We start from the raw sequence: 21,223 nt of genomic DNA on the forward strand, positions 1-21,223 counted from the left end.
AAAATGGGAGGGAGCTTTTCCTTTGTTTCAAAATGGTAAAATAGTATTTAATATTTCAGTACTTGCACATGTCCATGAAACACTCGATAATTCCTTTTTAATAAAAAACAATTGGCTTTGCTTAAACAGAAGCGTCGTGCCTCTGCAGGACCCTTCTGTTTGTTTTTGGTGGTAGTGGTTGGGTTTTTTTGTGTTTTGTTTTTTTAAAGCTAGCTAGAGACCAGTCATAATGTTCAATTGGAATATAACATAATATAAAGCAGGCAAAGGAGAAATGTACTCAGGTAAAAATGCAATTTTAACAGTCAATTTAATGAAGAACTGACATTATTTTCTCTGCAAACTTCACAAATGGCAAGGTAGGTTTCATTAAATTACCTTTAACCAGTAATATATTATACTTTACTCCAAGCAAAGTAGACCAGTTTTACTGGGATACTTACTATGAAGGAAGATAATCTTTAAACGTTTATTTACATTGAAAACAATCTTTTTTACATAACATATAAAATGGAGTAGCTATACACTGCAGCCATTTTATAATATTTAAGCTAAATGAATTTAATCTGAAAAGCTATTCTGTTTCAACAGCTGTAGAACAGCTAGACAGAACATACGTTGCTTTATTAAGCCCATTTTCACTGTAGCAAGCATCTACCTGCTAAAATTTTGTTTGGTTTTGTAACCATCTCATAATCCTAAGCACTTCACAGTAGAGGGCTGACCTTTAAAAAAATATATATACGTTTTGTCCTGCGATTAAATCTGATAAAGAGGGCTGTCAGCATGGAGATGTCTTAACTGCAATTCACTCCTCCCTCGGTTATGTCAACATAAACCATTTTTTGGACAACACTGGAAACTGGATCATTTCAATGAGCACGCCCCACAACAACAAACAACCTCCAGATGCTGCACACCAAGCAGTGTTTCCACTGATCCAGTAACAGTGCAGTCCCAGAGGTGGCTGCGCTGGCACAGAGAGACGCTGAATCGCAGCACAGAAAGCGAACGAATGGCTGGAAGCACACATGCTGTAGACCAGCTTGGTGAGAAAACTGAATTAGCAAGCTAGTGTCTGCTGCCAGAATAGCTATGAGAGTCATCGTGACAATGCAATAGCACAAAGTAATAATTTAAGAAAGCACTAACGCTTTACGTGTGCATTATTACATCTATCCATTGGAATTCAATTCCAAGGATGAAGTGTTTAAAAAGGTAGTGCATTTTATTTATTAATGTATTAGCTGCAGGGGAGGGAGAGAGAGACAAAGAGAAATAGAAGCGTAATTCTTTCTGCCTCCCCTGCAACTCCCCATCTTATCTTGGAATTTGTTGACAGGGTTACCTGCTCCCAGTAACCTCAGCAGGCTCATCACCCTTCCACCACGAGACCAAGGGGAAGGCTGCTCACCTGCCGTGGAAAGTTACCAAAAGAGTAACACAGAACATAACAGACAGCCCTAAGCTCCTACTTCTGTTCTGAACTAGGCTGTGATAGACGGACCACTGAAAACTGTGCTGAGGAAAACAGACAGCTCAGGTAGACGGATGCAGGACATTTCTCCTCGCCACCTGCATCACTAGGAGGAAACCTGTTAAAACCAAGGGAAAGCGGTCTCCGCAACAACAGTCTCAAAAGCTGCAATTTATACTTTTTTCTCATTACTTTTTCAATCATACAATAAACTATTCTAAAGTTTAGATTTCAAACTAAAAATTCTAACTAAAGCAGTATTATTTTTTTTTTAGATTTTATAGTTTGTTTGTATTCAGAAAATTAAACTAATTTGCAGAAAGTATTTTTCCTAAAGCTTGTTTTCTCTTATAACAGTAAGAGAACTGATAAGAGGAGACAATCATGTTCTTTCTGAGTGAGCAATCCTCCTGCTTTGAGAGTTCCCCTCACACACTACACCATTACTAGTGTCAAATTTATGTATTTAATAGAAGACCAGTTCTAACGCGTTAATCACTTTATGATGATACTACAGCCAAGAAACTTTCTCATTCCAAAGCCGAGAACTATGCCATTACCGCAGCAGCTGGAAACATTTCAGCAGATAGATGGCTCAGTTTTTCCCAACACTGTGAATAATTAGGCTAAATTCAGTGAAAAGTGAGGGTACAGCAGCCTCTTCCCCACCCTTGTTCCAGCCCCCCCCCCCAAATGTATCAGAAAGCTTTATTAGTGTAAAGTAAATTCTATATTTGGTAAATGCAAAGGAAGAGCTGTCATTAAAAAAAATCTGCAACAAAGATTTGGTTTTTAAAATTATTTAGTATATGTACAAATAGATACCAGGCATCATCTTCGGGTGGAAAAAAATAAATCACTATTTCCTATTTTAAGTACTTAGAGTACAGAGAACTGATAATAAAATTCAAGTGATAATTTTTTCACCTAACATCGAATCTCTTCTAAATTAAACAATTAACAATGATGGAATAAATTAATATTTGAGAAAGATTTCCCTGTATTTTGGGGAAACAAAATGTACAGAGAGGGAAAGAGAAGACATAACTTTCTTAGTGTTTCAAAACAAAATAAAGAGCGTGCATATATTCACCCTAGCAATCTTCTCTCAATTCTGTTAGGAGAAGAGACTTTTCAAAAACTCCAGCTGCAAAATAAACCATTTATTTAGTGTTTATTCCTCTACTAAACATAAACCAGGTCACGATTCTGAACCCCTCTACCTGCTTGTTCTTCATCATCATCATCGTCAGACTGCTGTTCTGAGTTTTGGGAACTACCATACTCATACTCAATGGGCTTTGGGTTGTTGTACGGGTAGCCATTGTCATCAAAAAACCTTCGGAAAGTGAACTCATAAAACGCATGCTCAGGATGTTTTCCGTTTTTGTACCATCCGTTCAGGGTATCATTTACATTGCCTTCCTTATCATCATCGCTCCACAATTTATCTGGATCAACTGGATCAAAGTTTGATGTGTCCGTAGGATGGGCAATTTTGGGAATGTAGAAGGCAGACTGTCGCCGTAGATCACTTGAAAAATCAATAGTCTTAAAAAATGGATGAGCTTTTATTTCATCTGCACCATTTTTGCCTAAACGATCTTCTGGCCCTCGGCAGAGTTTAATAATGAGGTCAGAGGCCTCTGGAGTCAACTTAGCTTGAGGTGGAATATGAAGCGAAGTTTGCCAGTTGATAACCTTTAAAGCAAAGAGATGTCATTTTCTATTTACAATTTCATTAAATGGAAAAACCACAGGGAAAATGAAAAGAATAGAATCATTCAGCATATTTTCAAATGAGAGAGGGCAAATGTAAAGCTGCTTTTTCAGAAACACAAGCAATATTTTGTGTGGAAACTTGGCAAAATCCAGGCAAAACTTATTCATGTTCCGGGTCTAAATAGAGTCTGGCATGAAATATGCCTGCCATAAGCCAACAAGGACATCACAAAGAGCAGTGCCTGGAACCTATAATTAGGCACACAGCTTACAGTCTTAAAAGAGAGTGCAGGAAATTAATTTTTAATTACTTGCTGTGTTGGAAAGATTAACACATATAAAGTTAAAAATTTTTAAATTACTTCAAAAATCTGAAGAAAAAAAATCAGTTGGCAAAACTATGTTTGGACCAGCTAATATCTTGCAAGCTGAACACCGTTCTGTATAAATGGCACTGCAGAAGACTGCAGTGGTTTGTCTGGAACAGCTGAGGCTCAGGAAGGGAGGGACCAATAGCTCTGAGCTGCCAGAACCCTAAGCAGCCACGGTCACCTGCTGTTCCTCCATGTTTGCAGGCTGAGCACCTACAGATGCTTCACCAAAAGAAATCTGCTGTAGGTAAGAAGGCATGGAAGCCACGTGGTAGCTGGAAAATGAGAAGTGAAATTAATAACTGGAAGCAGGTGGTGAAGAAAGCGAAAGGGGATACCTGAGACCTGAAATGGGATTTTTAGTTGGCACACTTGCTACATGGCCAGATAAAAGATACAGATGTGATTCCTGAAGTCCCTGACAAAGTAAGTGCACCACCACAGTAATGTAACATTTACAATCCTGTTAGTTTACAACATGCTCAGATAAAGCAGCACTCAAAAAAAATCACTTTTGATTCCATTATAAATTAGAAAAATAATTTAAATTTCAACCCTGTTTTTCAGCCTGTTAACATGAGATTGTAAAAGTTACCTTCATTTGTGTTTCCAGAGGTGTTTGTGCCAGAAAAGGAGGCTGCCCCACTAACATTTCAAAGAGAATTACTCCAACACTCCACCAGTCACACAGCTGTGTGTAACCTGAAATGAAGTTAAAAAATAGCGAAATATTTTTAAAATGGTAGTTAGAGCCTTAGCCTACATTTAATCTTGTACTTAGGAAAGGTTTGCAGGAAAATTCTATTCAATACTTATATTTCCATATTAGTAACTACTTATTGTCAAAATATGTACTTGGGGAAAGTGGTCGTGTAAGAAAGATGAAGCTACTACTTGAATACCAATTACTCTGCAGTGAGATTACAATCAAAAATACCAATAAATGCATTACCAGTTCGTAGCAATACTTCTGGTGCAATATAATTGGGTGTGCCAACAAGGGAATGGGCCAGACAGCGCTGATGCTGACGCGCAGCCCTGCGTTCGAGTGGCTTCAGCCGATCTCCACACCTGCAGTTTGCTGGGTCACCCCACTCATTGCTGAAATCCATGCTGTCCTGGCGCGCGTGGTCACCTATAATTGCATGAGAAAGATGACAAAAATCGAGGAAGATTATTGTAGTACTTAAATGAAGAAAATTTCATATTTGTATTAACATTATTATAAAACCAGAATCTACTTCAATTTCAACATTGGAGAAAAAGATTTGAAAAGGTCTTAGAAGATCAGGATTTTGATTTTTTGCTTACGATACAGACCATTACAGTTTCTGAGGACACTTTTTAAAGTTAATTGTAGCATAATGTTGAGAAAATATCATGTTTGATATTTTCTGAGTTACTTAGAAACTTAAAATTATTACAACTTATTATACCTGTATAACAACTTATAACTTATTATAACTATAACTTACGCTGGCTGTACAAGGCGTTTATTATCTCTCTCTTATACAAAGAGAAAATACAGTACAAAGCATCAACTGACGCTAATTACCAAAAGATTAGATCAATCATATTTTAAATCTTCAACATTTTCCTATTATTCAGTTTCAATCTCTTCTCTTGAAGAATATAGTAACTTTTGCTTCCTCTTCAGCAACTGTGCCAATAGTCTGGCCTAAGAAGCACGACTGATTTTAAAAAAGTTAAAAGCAATTTAAGAATTGTTTTCAAAAATAAAAACATACCTTCAGAAATTGAAAAGTTAAATTGAAAAGTTAAATTTAGGTTATTACATAATTGACATCACTCACAGAACTGAGACTTTTTTTTGCTCTTCTTTGTAAACCATTGTTTTAAGTCAAGCAGGGTTTTTTTGTTTGTTTGTTTTGTTTTTTTTTTTTTAAAGTCTTAAACCTTCCTCAGAAATCAAGAGTTTACATGAAAAGAAGTACATCTCACAGTAAAATCTCCCTTGGGGTGAGATTTTCAAGAACAATGAATTTGAAACATCAATCCCACCTTCAAAACAGAACTACTTAGATAACAACCCTACCTATTTGCTACACCTGTGATCTTCTCCCTCCAAGTTTCAGAAACTACTCATGGGACAAACTTAGAGCAGCATAGCTCATTCCTTCTCCCTTAAGGAATCAGTGCTTACCTACGCTCACAAACTCTCCCTAACTAAAGGTTGCTTTTTGTAATCTGAATGGCATGTAGAAGCATTGCTAATGCTTTACTGTCCACAAAGGAAATGTCTCAGTAATTTTTCTACTTGTTATTTAGTTCCTTGCAGAGAACAACATGTCAACAACATTAAAAACAAACAATCGAACAACACTTTTGTACTTCTCTTACCACTCTGGTAGTATTTTGAATCATGGGTCCATCGAAAGCCTGTACAGAGCCCGAAGTCAGTCAATTTAATATGACCATCACGGTCTATCAAAATGTTATCAGGTTTAATATCTCTGTGGATGAAGCCCATTTTATGAACGCTCTCAACTGCGCAGGTCAGTTCTGCTGTGTAGAACCGTGCCAGATTTTCTGGGAAGACACCCATTCTAATTAAGAGACTCATCATATCACCTCCAGGAATGTAGTCCATTACAAAGTACAAATTGTCCTTATCTTGGAATGAATAGTACAGGCGAACCACCCATTCATTATCAGCTTCTGCAAGGATATCCCGCTCAGCTTTAACATGAGCAACTTGATTTCGAAGCAGCACATCTTTTTTTCTCAGAGTTTTTGTCGCGTATAAAGCTTTAGTATCCACTTTTCTTGCTAGGCAAACTTCTCCAAAGGCACCAACTCCCAGGGTTTTGATTTTTACAAACATCGACTTGTCCATTTTAGCTCTTCTTAGCCGAATGTAATTAGACTCTTTCTGGCACAACATTTTCCTCATTTGATCTCGGGCTTCCGGTGACAATCCAACCTATACAGCAAACAGAATTAAATCCGACAATGAACAGTACTCTTAGTGCTTGGTGATCTTCGTATAATTACAAGGCTTAAGCAAAGCAAACGAAATACTTATATACAGCATGGGAAATAACACTACAAAGCTTTTTTTTTTGTTTAAATTTACAGATTAGAATTCTATCAAAACAGAAAGAAGTGATAAAAACAAAATGTGATCTATGGGACACTTTCGACAGCAAAATGCATGAGGTGCCATGCACCAGCAGGTTCTTGAGAAGGGAATATGTTCTTGGGGAGAGAAGGGATAAGAAAAGAGAAAACTGCCCTCACTTTAGCCAGCAAGACCATGGTATAGGGAGAGGACTGTTAGTATCCCCTTCCTTCTCCATACATTTTGGTATTAAACTCTAAACTTATAAACCAAATGGCTTTCAAACTTCTGAACAAAGCCACCCATCAGACCACCAGCACAACTACACAGCTTAGAAGTTTGTGAATTCTTCATTTCAACACCATGGAGCACTAGTTATCGTGGCCGCATACAGCCAATGGTCTACATTTGGGAATCACTAAATCAGTCCGTAAAGTGCTCTACGTGCTCAATTTTTCATGGATTCTCTGGATTAACAGTGTCATTACTGAGCTAATTCTTCACATACTTTTTTCAACGTATTAGTCTGAAGATTTTACAGCCGTATTTGAGAACTGCTCCCTGCAAGTTTGTTTTTTTAAGAAATTATTTCCACTGGTTCTCTTCACTGAAGACCTGCCAGGGATTCTGCCTTTTATTTCCTCTTGAATAAAAGAAAGCCTAAAGAGTTTTCTGACTACTTTTATGTCAAAATTCAGATCTTAGCCATCTTGGAAGACAACGCTGCACCTGCTTATCTAGTAAAGGAACACTAAAAATCCCTTAGGTAGTGTAAGTAGAACAAATTGTATTCTTGCAACTGTTCACTGCTTGTTCAACTTCAACAGAAAAATCACAAATATTTCTGATTTAAGAAGATGAACTTAGATACATGATCATCTTAGATCTTAGATACATGATCAAACTTCACAAACAATCCAGAAGTCTCAAGAAATTCAAATAGTAAACTAGGCTTTTCATAGTACCCTTAGAAAAAAAAAAAAACACAACAAACTAACAGCTGGCTTTTCAGGCCTTTCTTTGCAGAACAAAAATACAGCCCTTCCAATAAATCTCTTTGATCATACTTGGCTAAATATTTCATCTTTTTACAAACTTTATTAATTCCATACTCACTACGTACATGTAGCTGACAGGACAAGATACCACCTGCGACTAAGATCCCTTTTTTTTTTTTTTTTTTTTTAACCTTTCTCATCTCTTTGGGCCTCGCTTCCTCTTCCTATAAAACTGGAATAATTATTTCCTTTATGAACTGTCTTACAAACTACTGCAAGTAGTATTACTTGCAGTGTTTTTTGGTTTTTTTTTTAAATCTGAACGGCAGTGTGAAATAACTGCCTCCCCTGATCCTTTACACAGAGCAAAAGGAAGCCAGGATGTGCAGAGGAGCAGTAAGTAGGTAACCACTAAGCAGTAAGTTAGGTATCCACTAGTCTAGGCCTGTAGAGACTGTACGTTAACAGGTGACTCCTACTTTGCTTAACTTAAAGCCTAACTTGAGACAAAATATATTTTATATTATAAATATCAATATTTTATATAGGGTGTTTAAGGAAAGGTTGGACTCAGAGCTTAGGGACGTGGTTTAGTGGGTGACACTGGCAGTAGGGTGATGGTTTGACCAGATGATCTTGCAGGTCTTTTCCAACCTTACTGATTCTATATATGACTGAAGGAAAAAAAAAAGGGAATGAGAATGAATGATATCTGGTCTTTTATCTTACAAATCCTTCCAGGATACCATATAATGTTAATTCAGAACACAAACATAACTGTTAGATCACAGAACATTTCTAAGAGGTATCAAAAAACAAAACAAACAAACAAAAAAAACAGATCCAAAAGAGATGCAATTAGGAAAATACAGATGAAATGCTCATCTACTAAAAAAGATTTAAATAGGGAAGGTTGTCTCAAATCTCAGACAAAAAACTTGTCATCAAAATCAGACAAGCAGTAGTTAGGACAGGGTAGTAGTAGTTTCAGACCAGACATGGGAAATAGGTTCAGCTCCCTACTCCCAGTCACATCCAGCAGGTCTGTGAAACTGCCTTCCGCAACCCCCTGCTGCAGGAATACCCAGGGCAGAGATGCAGTCAAAGGCATCTCAAGTCTTCTGCAGATAAACACGCTTAAAGCACACTTCAATGCGGAAGAATGGAATCCTGAGGAGTTCAAAATGTCAAGATGACATTCGGAGACTTGTTAAAGTCCAGACAATGGTGTGTCAGCTGCTCAAGTCCCACGTAAACCATGAAGTCTGCTTCAGGGCAGCCCCACTCGCACACGGACTGAATGCCACTGAGCAGCTATAAAACTAGGAAAGACCATGGCCTAGGAGGCAACACAACACTAGAAAGAGGGAAATCCAAACCTGGAAATTAGTCACTGCAAGACAAATACAGTTCCTAAAAACCTTGCAGATTTACAGTCTAGTATCTGCTCTCTAGCTGTCCCACCCAACCAATTTTGCTGTGAAAACCAGCCTAAATACTCCAATTTGTCATCTGTTCCCCTAACTCCAATCTTCACATTTTCCTACGCCATTCATTAAAACAAATGCTCATCTCAAGCTTATCACTCCCTGCACTGCAGTATCTTCCTAGAACTACTCGCATCTACAGCATTTACCAAAAACTAACTGGTTGTGTCAGCTGAGTAAGTGCTTACGCACATACACCTCCACTTACTTCTAAACGATGCCAGAGCTTCCTGCACTGCTATATAACGCCACACAATTTGCTCTTATTTTACTTCCTTCTCATCTTGCTGTGCCTTGGATCATGACTGACTTAGTTTTGCTTTGCAACACAGATATCTAGTATGATACTTGGGCAGGAACATAAGGGAAGTCGATTCACACATTTAAATCAAGTATTTTTGAAAGACATCCACTCTGTTCCCCAGGAACCCTGACACATAGAAATATATCACTTATCCTACAAATACGGCATCCTGGGAAGGTAGGTACTTCTGCTGAGATACATTCTGTTCAGGTTTGTTTTGTTTTTCCCTTTCAACATTTTCTCCCCTGTTGGTAGGAAGAAATAATTTGATACTTGATTAATCCTCTTAAACTTCTTGAGCATATGTAAGGGACAAGTTTCCCTTTCTCCTTCTCTTGAAGACCTGAAATATACTTCACTATTTTAGGAATTTTCTCCTATAACCTGATGAAATAGGAGAGGCCTGCTGCAGCATAATACCTCATCTCCCCTCCTTCAGTCTTCAGTGAAACATCCCAGCTTTAAATCTAGTGTAAATATTGTAAAATGCCTTTTCTTATATGAAGAACATTCACTAGGGTGCTTTAAATGTACAAGAAAATTTATAACCAGTGCCTTCATTTAAGTAAGACTTATGCTTCTGATACTATGGAATAACACAGTAAGAAGGGAAAGTGAAGTCTGCAAGTCAACATTAATTATAATCTTACTTTTAAGTACTCAAAAATAATCAAAATAAAATTCATGCTTAATTTTGATGCAGGATTGCATGCAGAGACCTCTAAAAAGGGATCATGCTATTCTTAACAATAAATACTGTTGCTCCAAAATCTTACTTGCCTACACAGGGATGGAGGCTACAGAGTTCAGGAAAGCTTCCCACACCTTACCAGTTTAAACCAGCTGTTAGTGGAAGTGAAAAGGAGAGAGAAAAAACTAAGAGTAAAGATCTAGAAAAAGAGTTCCAGGAAGAAATCTTGCTAACATTTACATATCTCATGATTAACCAAACGCTTATAAAACACTACAGCTTACAGTAAGAATTTTCAGAGTAAGAAAACACAGATAAAAAGCAGCATTTCAAGAAAGTGGCATAAGGCAAATACATTCTCTCATAAATTTAAAGGTACATCATAGTTATGCCTAATTTTCAGCTACAATTGTTACGAATATATGAAGTAATACAGCTCAAATCTGCATTTCTGCAAGTCTTAATAGCACTACTTGTTTTTTACTTTTGAAATTTCACAGGTATGTATCAGCTCCAGTTTTTACACAAAATCTCAGGAAATGGACCTCTGACTTCATGTGGGCACAAAGAAATTGATTTTACATGTTGAGGTCTGTTTTCTATTGCCCATTCAATTACACCTTGTTTAAACAGACACCCTCCCAGCCTGGATTACAAAACACTTCAGCAAAATGTACCACCTCTCTCTCATTCTAGAAATGTAACTTCTGATTACTGTTTTTTTGGATGTGAAGTTAGAAAACCTTCTCACCAGAGGGAACAAACTGCAGAACTGCAGGAGGAATGATTGTTTGGGTGACTGCAAAAAGGCATTAGCCTCCCCCACCACTCTTCCCTGCTGTGCTACTTGTACTTGCAGTGTTTATTTAAATACGTATCATTAAAACACTGCTCGCTCAAAAATTAGGATCGTACAGAATCCATAACAAAAAGCTATGAGTCATATAGTTATCTCAGTTCATATAAAAATTATTTTGCTTCTTCTGCCTTACTGTACATGAGCCATATGAGCTATGTTTAGACAAAAATCTTACTTTAAAAATTAATTTATAAGAAGACAATGAAGCATGTAAATAAAGCAATGAAGAATTTGCCACATCTGAAACACAGAAACTAAAAAGAGACTTCAACAGCATGCTTATACCACAAGGTTCTATTTATCTGTACTATTTAAACATCCTACCACTAAGACATTTCTTAAAATTCATACAGGAGCAATTCTAGTCAGAGACTTAGTAGAAAGAGTTTACCCGCATCATTTCATTCTCCAGTTGTTTTTTCCGATGTAAACGCTGCTGGTGTGACTTGAGTATATTCTCCACGTGCTGCTCCATGAAGAATTTAAAGGCCTGAGGGGAATAACTTTGAATGCGAGACTCTCGTCGCTCTTCATCTTTCTTGTTTTTCCTAACGGGGACAGGTGATGTTGTGATTTGTTTCTTCTCTTTGTCTGCTGAATCGACACATTCGTAACTCTTCTCATTCTCTTCCTCCTTCGGTAAAATCGGTGGCTCCTCTTTGCCAAGCTTGGGCCCTGCCTCGTACGGATGGACAGCCGGACTCTGGTGTAACAAGTGTTTTGGGTAAGGTGGGGGGGGACCCTGGTAATTCGGAGCCTCTGCGACAGGTGCCATAACTGCCAGGTTTGCAGAGGGGCTCTCGGAGAACGGGATGCTCTGCACGGCCTGCACAGGTTGTGGCATCCAGGAGGGGTGAGTTGGTGCCAGGGCTGTCTGCAGCTCCGGCTTTAACACGCGCATGCTCTTCACTGGCTGCTGAATGGGAGCTGGTGTTATAGCTGTCACCGTCGTCGCCGAAGGCTGCGAGCTGCTGGAGTGGCTCTGCCTGCTTCCGTGATGGTTGTTGAAAGAATTGGAGCGCACAGGAACGTTGGGTTGCCAGGCAGGGATTTCGTGCCCACTGCCAGGTGATGACTGGGGCTGCACCGGAGGAGGCTGCGGCCAGGATGCAGGTATCCCGGCTACGTTTGTGTTATAAAGTTCCATGTTGTGACTGTTTCTGTTTGGCACCATCATCGCCTGAGGAATATTTCCATTAGTGTATGCTGAAGGAGGAGCAGATCCTCCTGCCTGCATCTGTAGTGCTGTAGGACTCTGCCTGTTGGTTGGGTTCATAGGGTAGGGGGGTGGCTGGCGACTCACTGAGTTCCCAGACACGACGTTCTGGTGAACCATGAACTCGGCCTGACAATTACCGTTCTGCATCCCAGCCCTTCCTGAGGGAAAGCTAAACTTGCTGTTGGCTGAACTCTGCATGATTATGGGTTGCCTGCCAATGGGGACAGCGCTCATGCCTCTCTGACCCTGCCCGGCAGAATTCAGGGGTGGAGGATTCATCGGTGGAGGCGGGTAGCCATCCTGCCACGCTGCGGGTGGCACCGGGGAGATGCGGGTGATGACGTACTCCATGTTTCCAGAGTAGCGCTTGGTCTGGGAGCTGGGCTCCCAGGAGGGAGGCGGAGGAGTTGTCCCCCTCGGAGGGGGCGTCTGTCCTCGAGGAGGCGGGGGCGGAGGAGTGACGCTCCTTATCTGGGGCAGAGGCGGGGGGTTCACTCTCTGCCCATTGCCAGGATGAGCCTGAGCAAACGCTGCGATGCCAGATCCAGACAGAGGCCTTCCTACATCAGGCTGAGAGCTGGGGCTTTCCGAGCGGTACACCACAGCGTCTCCCAGCGCCGGGCCGTGCCTCTGAGGGACCAGCGACTCCTTAGAACCCTTCCAGCTCTGCTTGCGGTTAACCGATTGCTGCACGGCCCCTGCTCGCACATAAAGAGAACACAGCATTTGTGTTATTAGAAATTATTTCTGCCTACTGTTTGGATATTTTGTTCTTCAGCATCAATCGCTACAGAAACGTGATGGGAATTCTCAGACGTTGCACAACCCGATGTATTTCATGGAAAAGGTACTTCTATCTAATAATACATAGCATGCTATGGTAATATGCTCAGTACAGAGTACAAGAGCAAAGAAATTCAATGAAACTGTACTGCACGAATTTTTATAGACATTAGGAATCACTTTTCTGAAGACACATTTTGCTGCAAATGCCGATGCATTCATAATTTCTCGTTGAGGAAAGAAAATATGGTAATATGTAATACTATCAGGCACATGATGGATTTTTTTTAATCATGAACACAAACAACACCCAGAAGAGCTCTTCAGGACAAACACGGAACAACAACAGCATGGAAAAACACTTCTAGTCATGCTGCTATTCGTTCCAGAGTGACGCCTATAACAGATTAAGTGTTCCTCAACTAAAAATTAACTGAATTCTGAAAAAGCAAACAGCCCATTTAAACCCTTGTCTGCAATACAGCTCATCCCAACTTAACCAAATTTTGCACTCGAGGAATATATTCAGGTAATTGAATTTTAAAGTTAATGTCTATATTGGTAAAAGTTTTGCGTGGAGGCAAGAATTTAAACTGAGAGCAAAACTTACAGAACAAAGCTTTAAAAAAATACTTTGCAGATCTTATTTCGCTTGTCATGCAAAATACTACATATGAAACTGATAGCTCATGCAGTCTTATGGTGCTTTTTAGCATGTGATTAGCAAGACATTTGTAAACACTATAATCATGGAAAGTTTCTGGATTGTCAGTAAAAGAACATGTTAATTATCCTAACTTTGTGAATAATAATGAAAATTAAAGCTAAATGGTAGCATTTAGCTAGCTGCTTCATACAAGCACCAACTAAGTCCACTTCACAGGGTAAATGAAAATAAATGCTGTACTTTGCTACTCCTGACCACCAATTTTTCCTCACACCTATGCTGTCAATTTGAAGTGTGACTTTATAGAGCCAGCTGTTCATCATTCAACTTTTAAGTCAAATACAAGTTCAGTGTTCCTGCTGCATCTGGAAAGTACAGCTTGTTTAGGTCTACAATTCTAAAATCTGGTATAAAAGAAAGGCAATAAGATTTATTAAAATGTGTTTGCACGTTAAGAAAGCAGTAATGGCAAGTGGCAAAATTCTGACTCTTGCTACAGTCTGTTCCCCGGCATCTAATATAAAGTCTGTCTTAAAAAAAAAAAAACAATAAACATAAACACAAAATCTGGAACCAAGCAGAAAATGAAGCAGAGGGGGGGGATCTTGAACTGGGACATACTAAAATACAAATATTCGACCATGTGATATATAAATACATGGTTATATATACATATACACAGTGCTGCTGCGTGAGAAAGTGCACTAAGGTCAGAATTCAGTGCTCACCACTGATTTCTAGAAGGCATGTGACTGAGAAAAAACATGAGCATCACACCAACTAGGGGCAAAAAGGACTAAAATGATACCTGAATGTCATTCCTTGGATAGAATACTTGGATACAACACTAAAAGCATGCAGTTATAAGAAGAAAGGCTGACACATTCACACTAAAGTCACCTACCTTCCAGAAATATTATAGAATTTACAGCCTATTTTTAAAAGGGAAAACCTGTATCTTAGCACCTCTTCTTTTCCACTGGGGGCACGTGAAGGAGGAATTTGCTATTTTATGTTTTTTTCACCTGTAACAACACATGTAGTGAATTACTGGATGGATATACCTACCTGGTGGTTTCATACCTGAGTTTACAGGTCTTGCTGCTGCTGCAACCATCTGTTCCCGACGAGGATCCTGGTAGCTCATTTTACTAATAAACTCGATGGCTGCTTCTATACTACGGTTGTTAGTTTGTCTAAGAGCTTGTATAACCATATCCTAAAAGAAAAATTAAATATAAAAAATAAGTTGCTAAAAAATGGCAAGAAGACCAAAAATCACGAGGATTTAACCAGATATCCTCCAGTAATTTCAATAAGGTACATTAGTGATTTCTCTTAATTTATAAATAAACTAAAAATGCTTTCTTCACAACAAGATCCTCCAAAAAAATCAACAGTCTGGATCTTCAGGAAGAAAAAGTTAGCTTTGTGGTGGATTTAGGCTCTGTGTTCTTAGAGATCCAAACAGAAGTTTTGGACAGCCAGCCAATGCCCTAGACTTAACCACGCTGCCTTTAGTGACTTGCTCTGGTCTTACTTTGTCAGCTGAAAGCCACCAGTTCATGTTACACCTGAATAGGTCACCAGCATCCAAGGGGATGTGCTTACTACCAAAAATCAATGGGAAACCCAGGAGGGCTCAGAAGGGAAGTGGTCAGTATCGATTTCAAATTCAAACCCACGTTGGTATTTTCACATCTGTGCACATTTTTGACAATGCAGACATACACACGGCCTTCAGAAACAAATCAGAATCCGTAAAAGGATTTTTAAACAAATACATCGAGAGAGTAAGGTTGCCTCAATGTTTACAGACCAGCTGATATTGTTGAATAAAAGTACACAACCAGCAATACTTTAAAAGACGAAAATTAAGTTCCCTCTTCCACTAACCAGAGAACCAGAGGAAGAGCCAGCCAAGGGATCTCCCCCTGCTCTGCCCGAAGAACAAAAACAACCCTGGCACCTATGTGCCATGGAGTATTTCATGTCTTGAAGAGTGCCTAAAACATATGAGGACTGAACTTGAATCTCACCAAGTCAGAAGGATTCCCTGTAAGCAATTTAAGATTTGTCTTGTTTTGTTAAAAAACACACACAATGAAACGCATTTTCCCATCATTTTATTACTCTATGTGTCATTTCAGCTTTAACCCCAAATCCTACTTACTATTAGATAGAAGGGCTGGGGAAGAATGACCAAAACTTCTATGATATTCAATGTATGAAGAAAAAAAGGGGGGAGGGAACAAAATCATTGTGTTTCCAAACTTCAGTTGGTGACTGTGCCTACAATATGGTAACGACCTTCCTCTCATAGTAGATGGATTAGTCTCTACAGAAAGCCCCTGGTAACCCACCAGAGATCTGATCCTTAAAGTAAGAGGTGTACATGTAACCAGATAAATCCCAAACATAACCAACTTAAATCGGAAACAGCCCAGATCAGCCAACTGCAAGCAGCTAACACAACCCTGCTACAATCCATTCCAGCAAACCAGCCCAGCTCACAATACACCCTCATTCTGTTCCTACTTTCTGTCTCACCCCCTACCACACCCCCAAAAATTCCAAATGGAAAGGATCCAACAGAAATACCAACGTGAGGTGCCATCCAGCCACATGCCATTCTGCAGTTTGCCAGTGACTGCAGGACCATTCTGAAAAAGTGGGTTTGAGAACTGAACTACTGCAGTCACTGCACTCCTGAAGAGGCAACCCCTGTTGTGGCACTGGGCTTTTAGCCCTTGGAAGACAGGTTAAAAAAAAAAAAAAAAAAAAAAAAAAAAGGCAAACCACCTGCTTTTGCACTTAGGTCTAGAGAGAAGGAATGAAAACAGGCATACTTTACACTGATGTTAAAATCTCAATAAAAACACAGGAGCAATAAGTACATTCATTTTATATTGCTGGAAACCACATTTCAGACTCCTTTTACTTATTAGAATGAACGGAAGTTTAGTTAATAATTACTAACACTACAAATATTACTAATAAAAAATAAATAATTACCTACTTCCTGTTTTTTATAACAGTAATTGCAGATTACTTATGTCTAACACTCTCAAAAGCTATGATCTCTACATTTTTTCGTGAATATACTGCAGAGAAGACACCCTGCAACTGTATTTGTTATTTTAGCTGTATTTAATAACTGTATATCTTATTTTAGCTGTATCTGACAAAGCATATAGCAACAATAGCCATTTTTTTCTTTACAAAATTGGACCTTCAGTTAACTATAGATGTGAAAAGCTCATTAAAATTATTTTCTGAAATATTTGTTCACATTTTATCAACCTATTTTTACCGCACGCAATTTCAAACTCCGTGCAGTAAGAGGCAAAAATGTTCTAATGTGTCCCGTTCTCTCTGTCTAAAATGATACAAATAACTAAAACAATCTATCCCTACCATGTAAAAACACATTGCACAAGGTGCTTAAAAAAAACAAAAACAAACCTTCTGTAACCTTCTGTTCCTCTTCTTCATCCCTGTTTCATTAAGTCCTAATTACTATTTCACCTAGTCCTAATTTACTTCATATTAACAGTTTTACTAAATCCTGATTAGAAACCTACCCGATTTTCTAAAACCTATTTTGTTTCTCCTATGTTGTTTAAACATCCTGTGATCAACAACCCCCAACATGCACTGGTAGTTTACAGTTAGCAGAACGCTACATCTTGAAAATAAAAAGTCTCACCTCATCAAAGCCAGCAGCTTGTAAGTCTTGCAGCATTTGACGATTAACTTCTGATGTTCCTTTGACAGCTGAGGTTGTTTCGTTCGCAAAAGGCAGAAGAGAGTTTCTGATCTCCTGCAAAACTTTATGATATGTTACAAATTTGGGGGGATTTCGGCCTTGTCTGGGATCTTCAGATGACATTTTCCCCATGCTGTGATCAGCCTTAGCAGCATCTGAGGGTTTAGGTAAGTTCCTGAGGCTCTCTCGTATTTCCTGTAGCATCTGCTGGCTGCTGCCAGTATAGTTACTGGCAGGAAAAGTCTTAGGCCTCATTTGTCTATAACCTTCTGGTTTCTCACTCCTCTTCATGAAAACATGTATATATGCAACCTTCCCCGAGGACTGGCGCGCACACCGTCTCCAGAAGGGCTGGATGGCAGTCTCAGAGCTCGTGAAGGCCGCGACCGTTCACCGCTGAAACCGGGCTCCTCGCGGTGCTGCAGCCTGCCCCAACCCAGCAGAGCCGTCCTGTCAAGGAAACACAACAAATTCCTGTTACACACCCACTGGGGAAAGTTCACGGCGCAGCGCCGGTGGCAGGGAAAGGTCCACACGCAGCAGGGCCATCATCAGCCACGTTCCCTCCATCAGCACTCTCGGGAGCTGCAGGAGCCTGGTGTTGTACCATCTTCCATTTAACTCTGCCTCAGGCCCCTGTTTTCTCCAGCTGTCACAGGCTCTCAGCTTGAGCCTTCTCGATCCGGTCTCACTCACTTTGTTAGCAGTTATGTAATGTTTTTTGTGCGAAGGGAGATGGCAGCAGGCGGATGAAAGCAAACTAAAAAACATTCAGACTTTCTCACTGTAATTGTTTAACAACTCAGGCATTAAATTCACTGAGAGCATAACTGTGACATTTGGTAAGGGAAACAGAAAATTCTGCCAAAACCAAATAACTTTAGCATTTTGAAGGGACTGACTCATCAGGGAAAGAACCCTGTGCTCTGCAGCGAACTACGGTCTCTGCAGTTGTGCCGTGCTTTCGCCTGACCTGTAACTGGGATGGTAAAGGTACGGCAACCAAGGTGACACCCTGAAGAAGTTACAGAGCCTTTGCTTCTTTAGAGTATCGTGGAATAAGCCTTTTACAGGCTCTACTGCTCCACTGAGGTGGATCATGTACGAAAGACAGCACAAAATACAAAAATTACATTCTCTAGCACTGTCTTTTTTCAACAGGCAACTAGAAGAAAAGCTTAACTCACACTGCTCTGTTACTACAACGTCATGTCCAAGAGAAGCAATACAAAAGCATTCGCATTTTCTTGTTTCCATTTCTTAATGCGTTAAAATTTTTTTTTCCCAGTTTTCTGATGATTCTTTTCGTGGAGCCAGCTGCACCCACAAATTTTCTTTGTCCCATGGTAGGTGTGGAACTGTACCTAAATGGAATTTGGTACTGATACTAAAGTTTTTTTCCTGCAGTCTGCTAACAGGCAATTCTTCAGCGCTCACTGAATACGGAAGAAATTATCAAACATCTAAGGGACTTTTAATAATAAACAATGAAGTTTTGGTCAAAGCTTTAAGAAATCTAGATTCAGATGAAAGCACATCATGAGAGCAATTGAAACATAACAATTTTGGCCATTTTCAAGATCATTTTCAAAACACACAATATTTAAGACCACATTGAAAAATACTTGGCTAGAAACATTTTTTTGCTTGGGATGTTCTTCTCTTTCCAATAGACCTGCTTCAAAAAGAAACATGTTGGATACACAAGTGTGGGGATACTTGCTACTAATGCTTAAAAGAATCACCACCTCCAGAAAAGTGAAATCTCTAGTATAAGCTCATCCCACAAGCTTAGGAATTGAGATTACTTGCTTGAATTCAGTCAAAATTAAGAACAACCATTAGTTCATCAATGGCAGGGTTATCTAGCTGAAACAGTTGGTATCCACCTTGTGTCGGACAAATTCCAAATGAGAGAAGAAAGAAATGCCCACAAACGAGTTACTCTTTTTAACAAGCTCCAATGGCCTGGAATTCTGAAGGCAACACTTGTTTAGCACCCATGTATTTTACCAAGTTTCATTTGGTGTTTCATCATGAACTTTATGGTTACCCCAATGGTAGCTGAGATAAACGAACGCAACACACATAAAATATCTCAAGGTTAAATTAAGAGGGCACACTTAACCCATAAATCCAAAGACCACAACTCTACCACTGAGGTAGAGTGTGTAAATCATCTTGTGCTTCGATGCCTTTCTGTGCAAAAACGAGTTAGCTGTATTTCTTTTTACAGTGCTCTGAGAAGTTTAAGACAAGAGGTTCTGTGTTTGACAACTATTATTTTGCTGGCAGCAGCAGCACAACAGGATATGCGCTAAGCAGCCCTGGAAAATAAAGCTGCACTTTCACGTAGCAGAAGCGAAGGTTTGACAGTGCAAAGCGGCCAGGCTGCTTATCTGCCAGCACTTACCTGAGCCAGCACAATCGTCTGTAAGGCCACACAGTGTCAGTCAGGCTGGGGAACTCACCCAGATAAACACTAACTTTTTTTTCCATGGGTTGTTTCTTTGATGGCAGCATTGGGTAACAACAGTTAGACGTGTACGTGAAGCTACAGCCGTAATGGCTCAGGAAGCCAATTAATCCGGCCTCCAGTTTAATGAAGAAAGAGAAAGCCAGTATTTATTACCACCGACAGCAGTTCGCCTTGCTTTACATATGAACCTCAAAATTCAAAGGTCATCTGCTCTTACAGATGTTTGCATTCATTTTAAAAGGAGAAAATCTCAAGTGATCAGTAGGAGACCTCCCTCGGTTGCGTACCTCCAGCCAGCAAGCACGAACTCCAGCCCAGGCATTCTCCCTGTAGCTGTGTTGGTAAATGTAAACGATACGTGCTTGGTAATGCTGATATTTCCACTCAGCAAGTTCTCCGCTTCCCTAACCTAACTAAAGAATTGTGAGCCCTTTTAAGAATTGAGGATATTTTCCTCTATAGGTCAAACTATTGGGGAAAAAAAAAAAGAAAAAAAAAAAAGATGCTTTTTTACAGTATAATGATATAAGTCTCAACTTGAATGAAAACACAGGCTGGGTGCATGCAACTGTCAGCGCCTTTTAACCTCTTCTGGGGAAAAAATATAAGAACTAGACAGCTTTGTGGCAGGTTTGGGACATTTCACATCTATTTTTAATCCATTTAAGCATTCCTACACCCAGCCGAGTTACGAGCATCACGCTGTAACCGTTTGATTCCCCCTCTCCTGTCCCTGTTCCAGTAACTTACTTTACCACAACCTTCCTGGAGCCTTTGCCGCTGAGGGCAGGAGGGACAGGAGCGCGGGGGCTGCGGACAGGCTCGGTCTGAGGGGGCTCAGCCCGCGCCCCCGCCGCCCAGGGGCTGCCCCCAGCGCCCAGCGCCCCCCGGGCAGGGCCGCGCCCGCCCCCGGCCCCGGCCGCCTCACGGCGCTGCCCGCGCCCCGCCCGCGCCCCCGGGCCCTCTCCCCGCCGCCAGCCGGGGCCGGGGCCGGGGCCAGAGCCGGGCCTCGGCGGCCTCCCGCCGCCCCCGCGCCTACCTGCGGCCAGAAGGCGGCGGCGGCAGCGCCCCGGGGCCCGCAGCTCGGCCCCGAGCCGTCGGCGCTGCCGGCAGCGGCTCCGCTCCGCCGCCCTCCTGCCCGCCCGCCGCCGCCGCCACCGCCGGGCCCCGCTCAGTTCGGCGCCGCCATTTTGTCGGGGGCTGCGGCGCGGTGCGGCCCGGATGTGGGCTCCTCCCGGCCGCCACCGCGCCGCGGCCGCTCCCCTCACAGCGCCTCAGGGACCGCGCGGGGGCGGCCCCTGCCGCGGGGACCGGG

At 40.7% G+C, this 21,223-nt stretch overlaps 1 protein-coding gene across 3 annotated transcripts; it reads right to left on the reverse strand.

Moving 5' to 3' along the window:
• Positions 1-2,261: 2,261 nt before the first annotated feature.
• LATS1 (large tumor suppressor kinase 1) lies at positions 2,262-21,134 on the reverse strand. 3 transcript variants are annotated; one of them, XM_038177729.2, is made up of 8 exons: positions 20,948-21,130; positions 17,370-17,879; positions 14,744-14,879; positions 11,383-12,908; positions 5,932-6,514; positions 4,523-4,705; positions 4,166-4,272; positions 2,262-3,178 (listed from the first exon to the last, which is right to left on the reverse strand). In XM_038177729.2, the coding sequence occupies exons 2-8, from the start codon at positions 17,718-17,720 to the stop codon at positions 2,663-2,665; spliced, it is 3,402 nt and encodes a 1,133-aa protein (XP_038033657.2). In that variant the 5' UTR covers positions 17,721-17,879; positions 20,948-21,130; the 3' UTR covers positions 2,262-2,662. The 3 variants fall into 3 exon arrangements, 2 of the variants coding, with proteins under 2 accessions (XP_038033657.2, XP_071892005.1); XM_072035904.1 differs by having other exon boundaries at positions 14,729-14,879; XR_011808311.1 differs by lacking the exons at positions 2,262-3,178; positions 4,166-4,272; positions 4,523-4,705 and adding an exon at positions 10,222-10,284 and having other exon boundaries at positions 6,382-6,514; positions 14,729-14,879; positions 20,948-21,134.
• Between the last annotated feature and the right edge of the window lie 89 nt (positions 21,135-21,223).

Source organism: Anas platyrhynchos, chromosome 3, assembly GCF_047663525.1.
Source record: "Anas platyrhynchos isolate ZD024472 breed Pekin duck chromosome 3, IASCAAS_PekinDuck_T2T, whole genome shotgun sequence".
Taxonomy (NCBI): domain Eukaryota; kingdom Metazoa; phylum Chordata; class Aves; order Anseriformes; family Anatidae; genus Anas; species Anas platyrhynchos.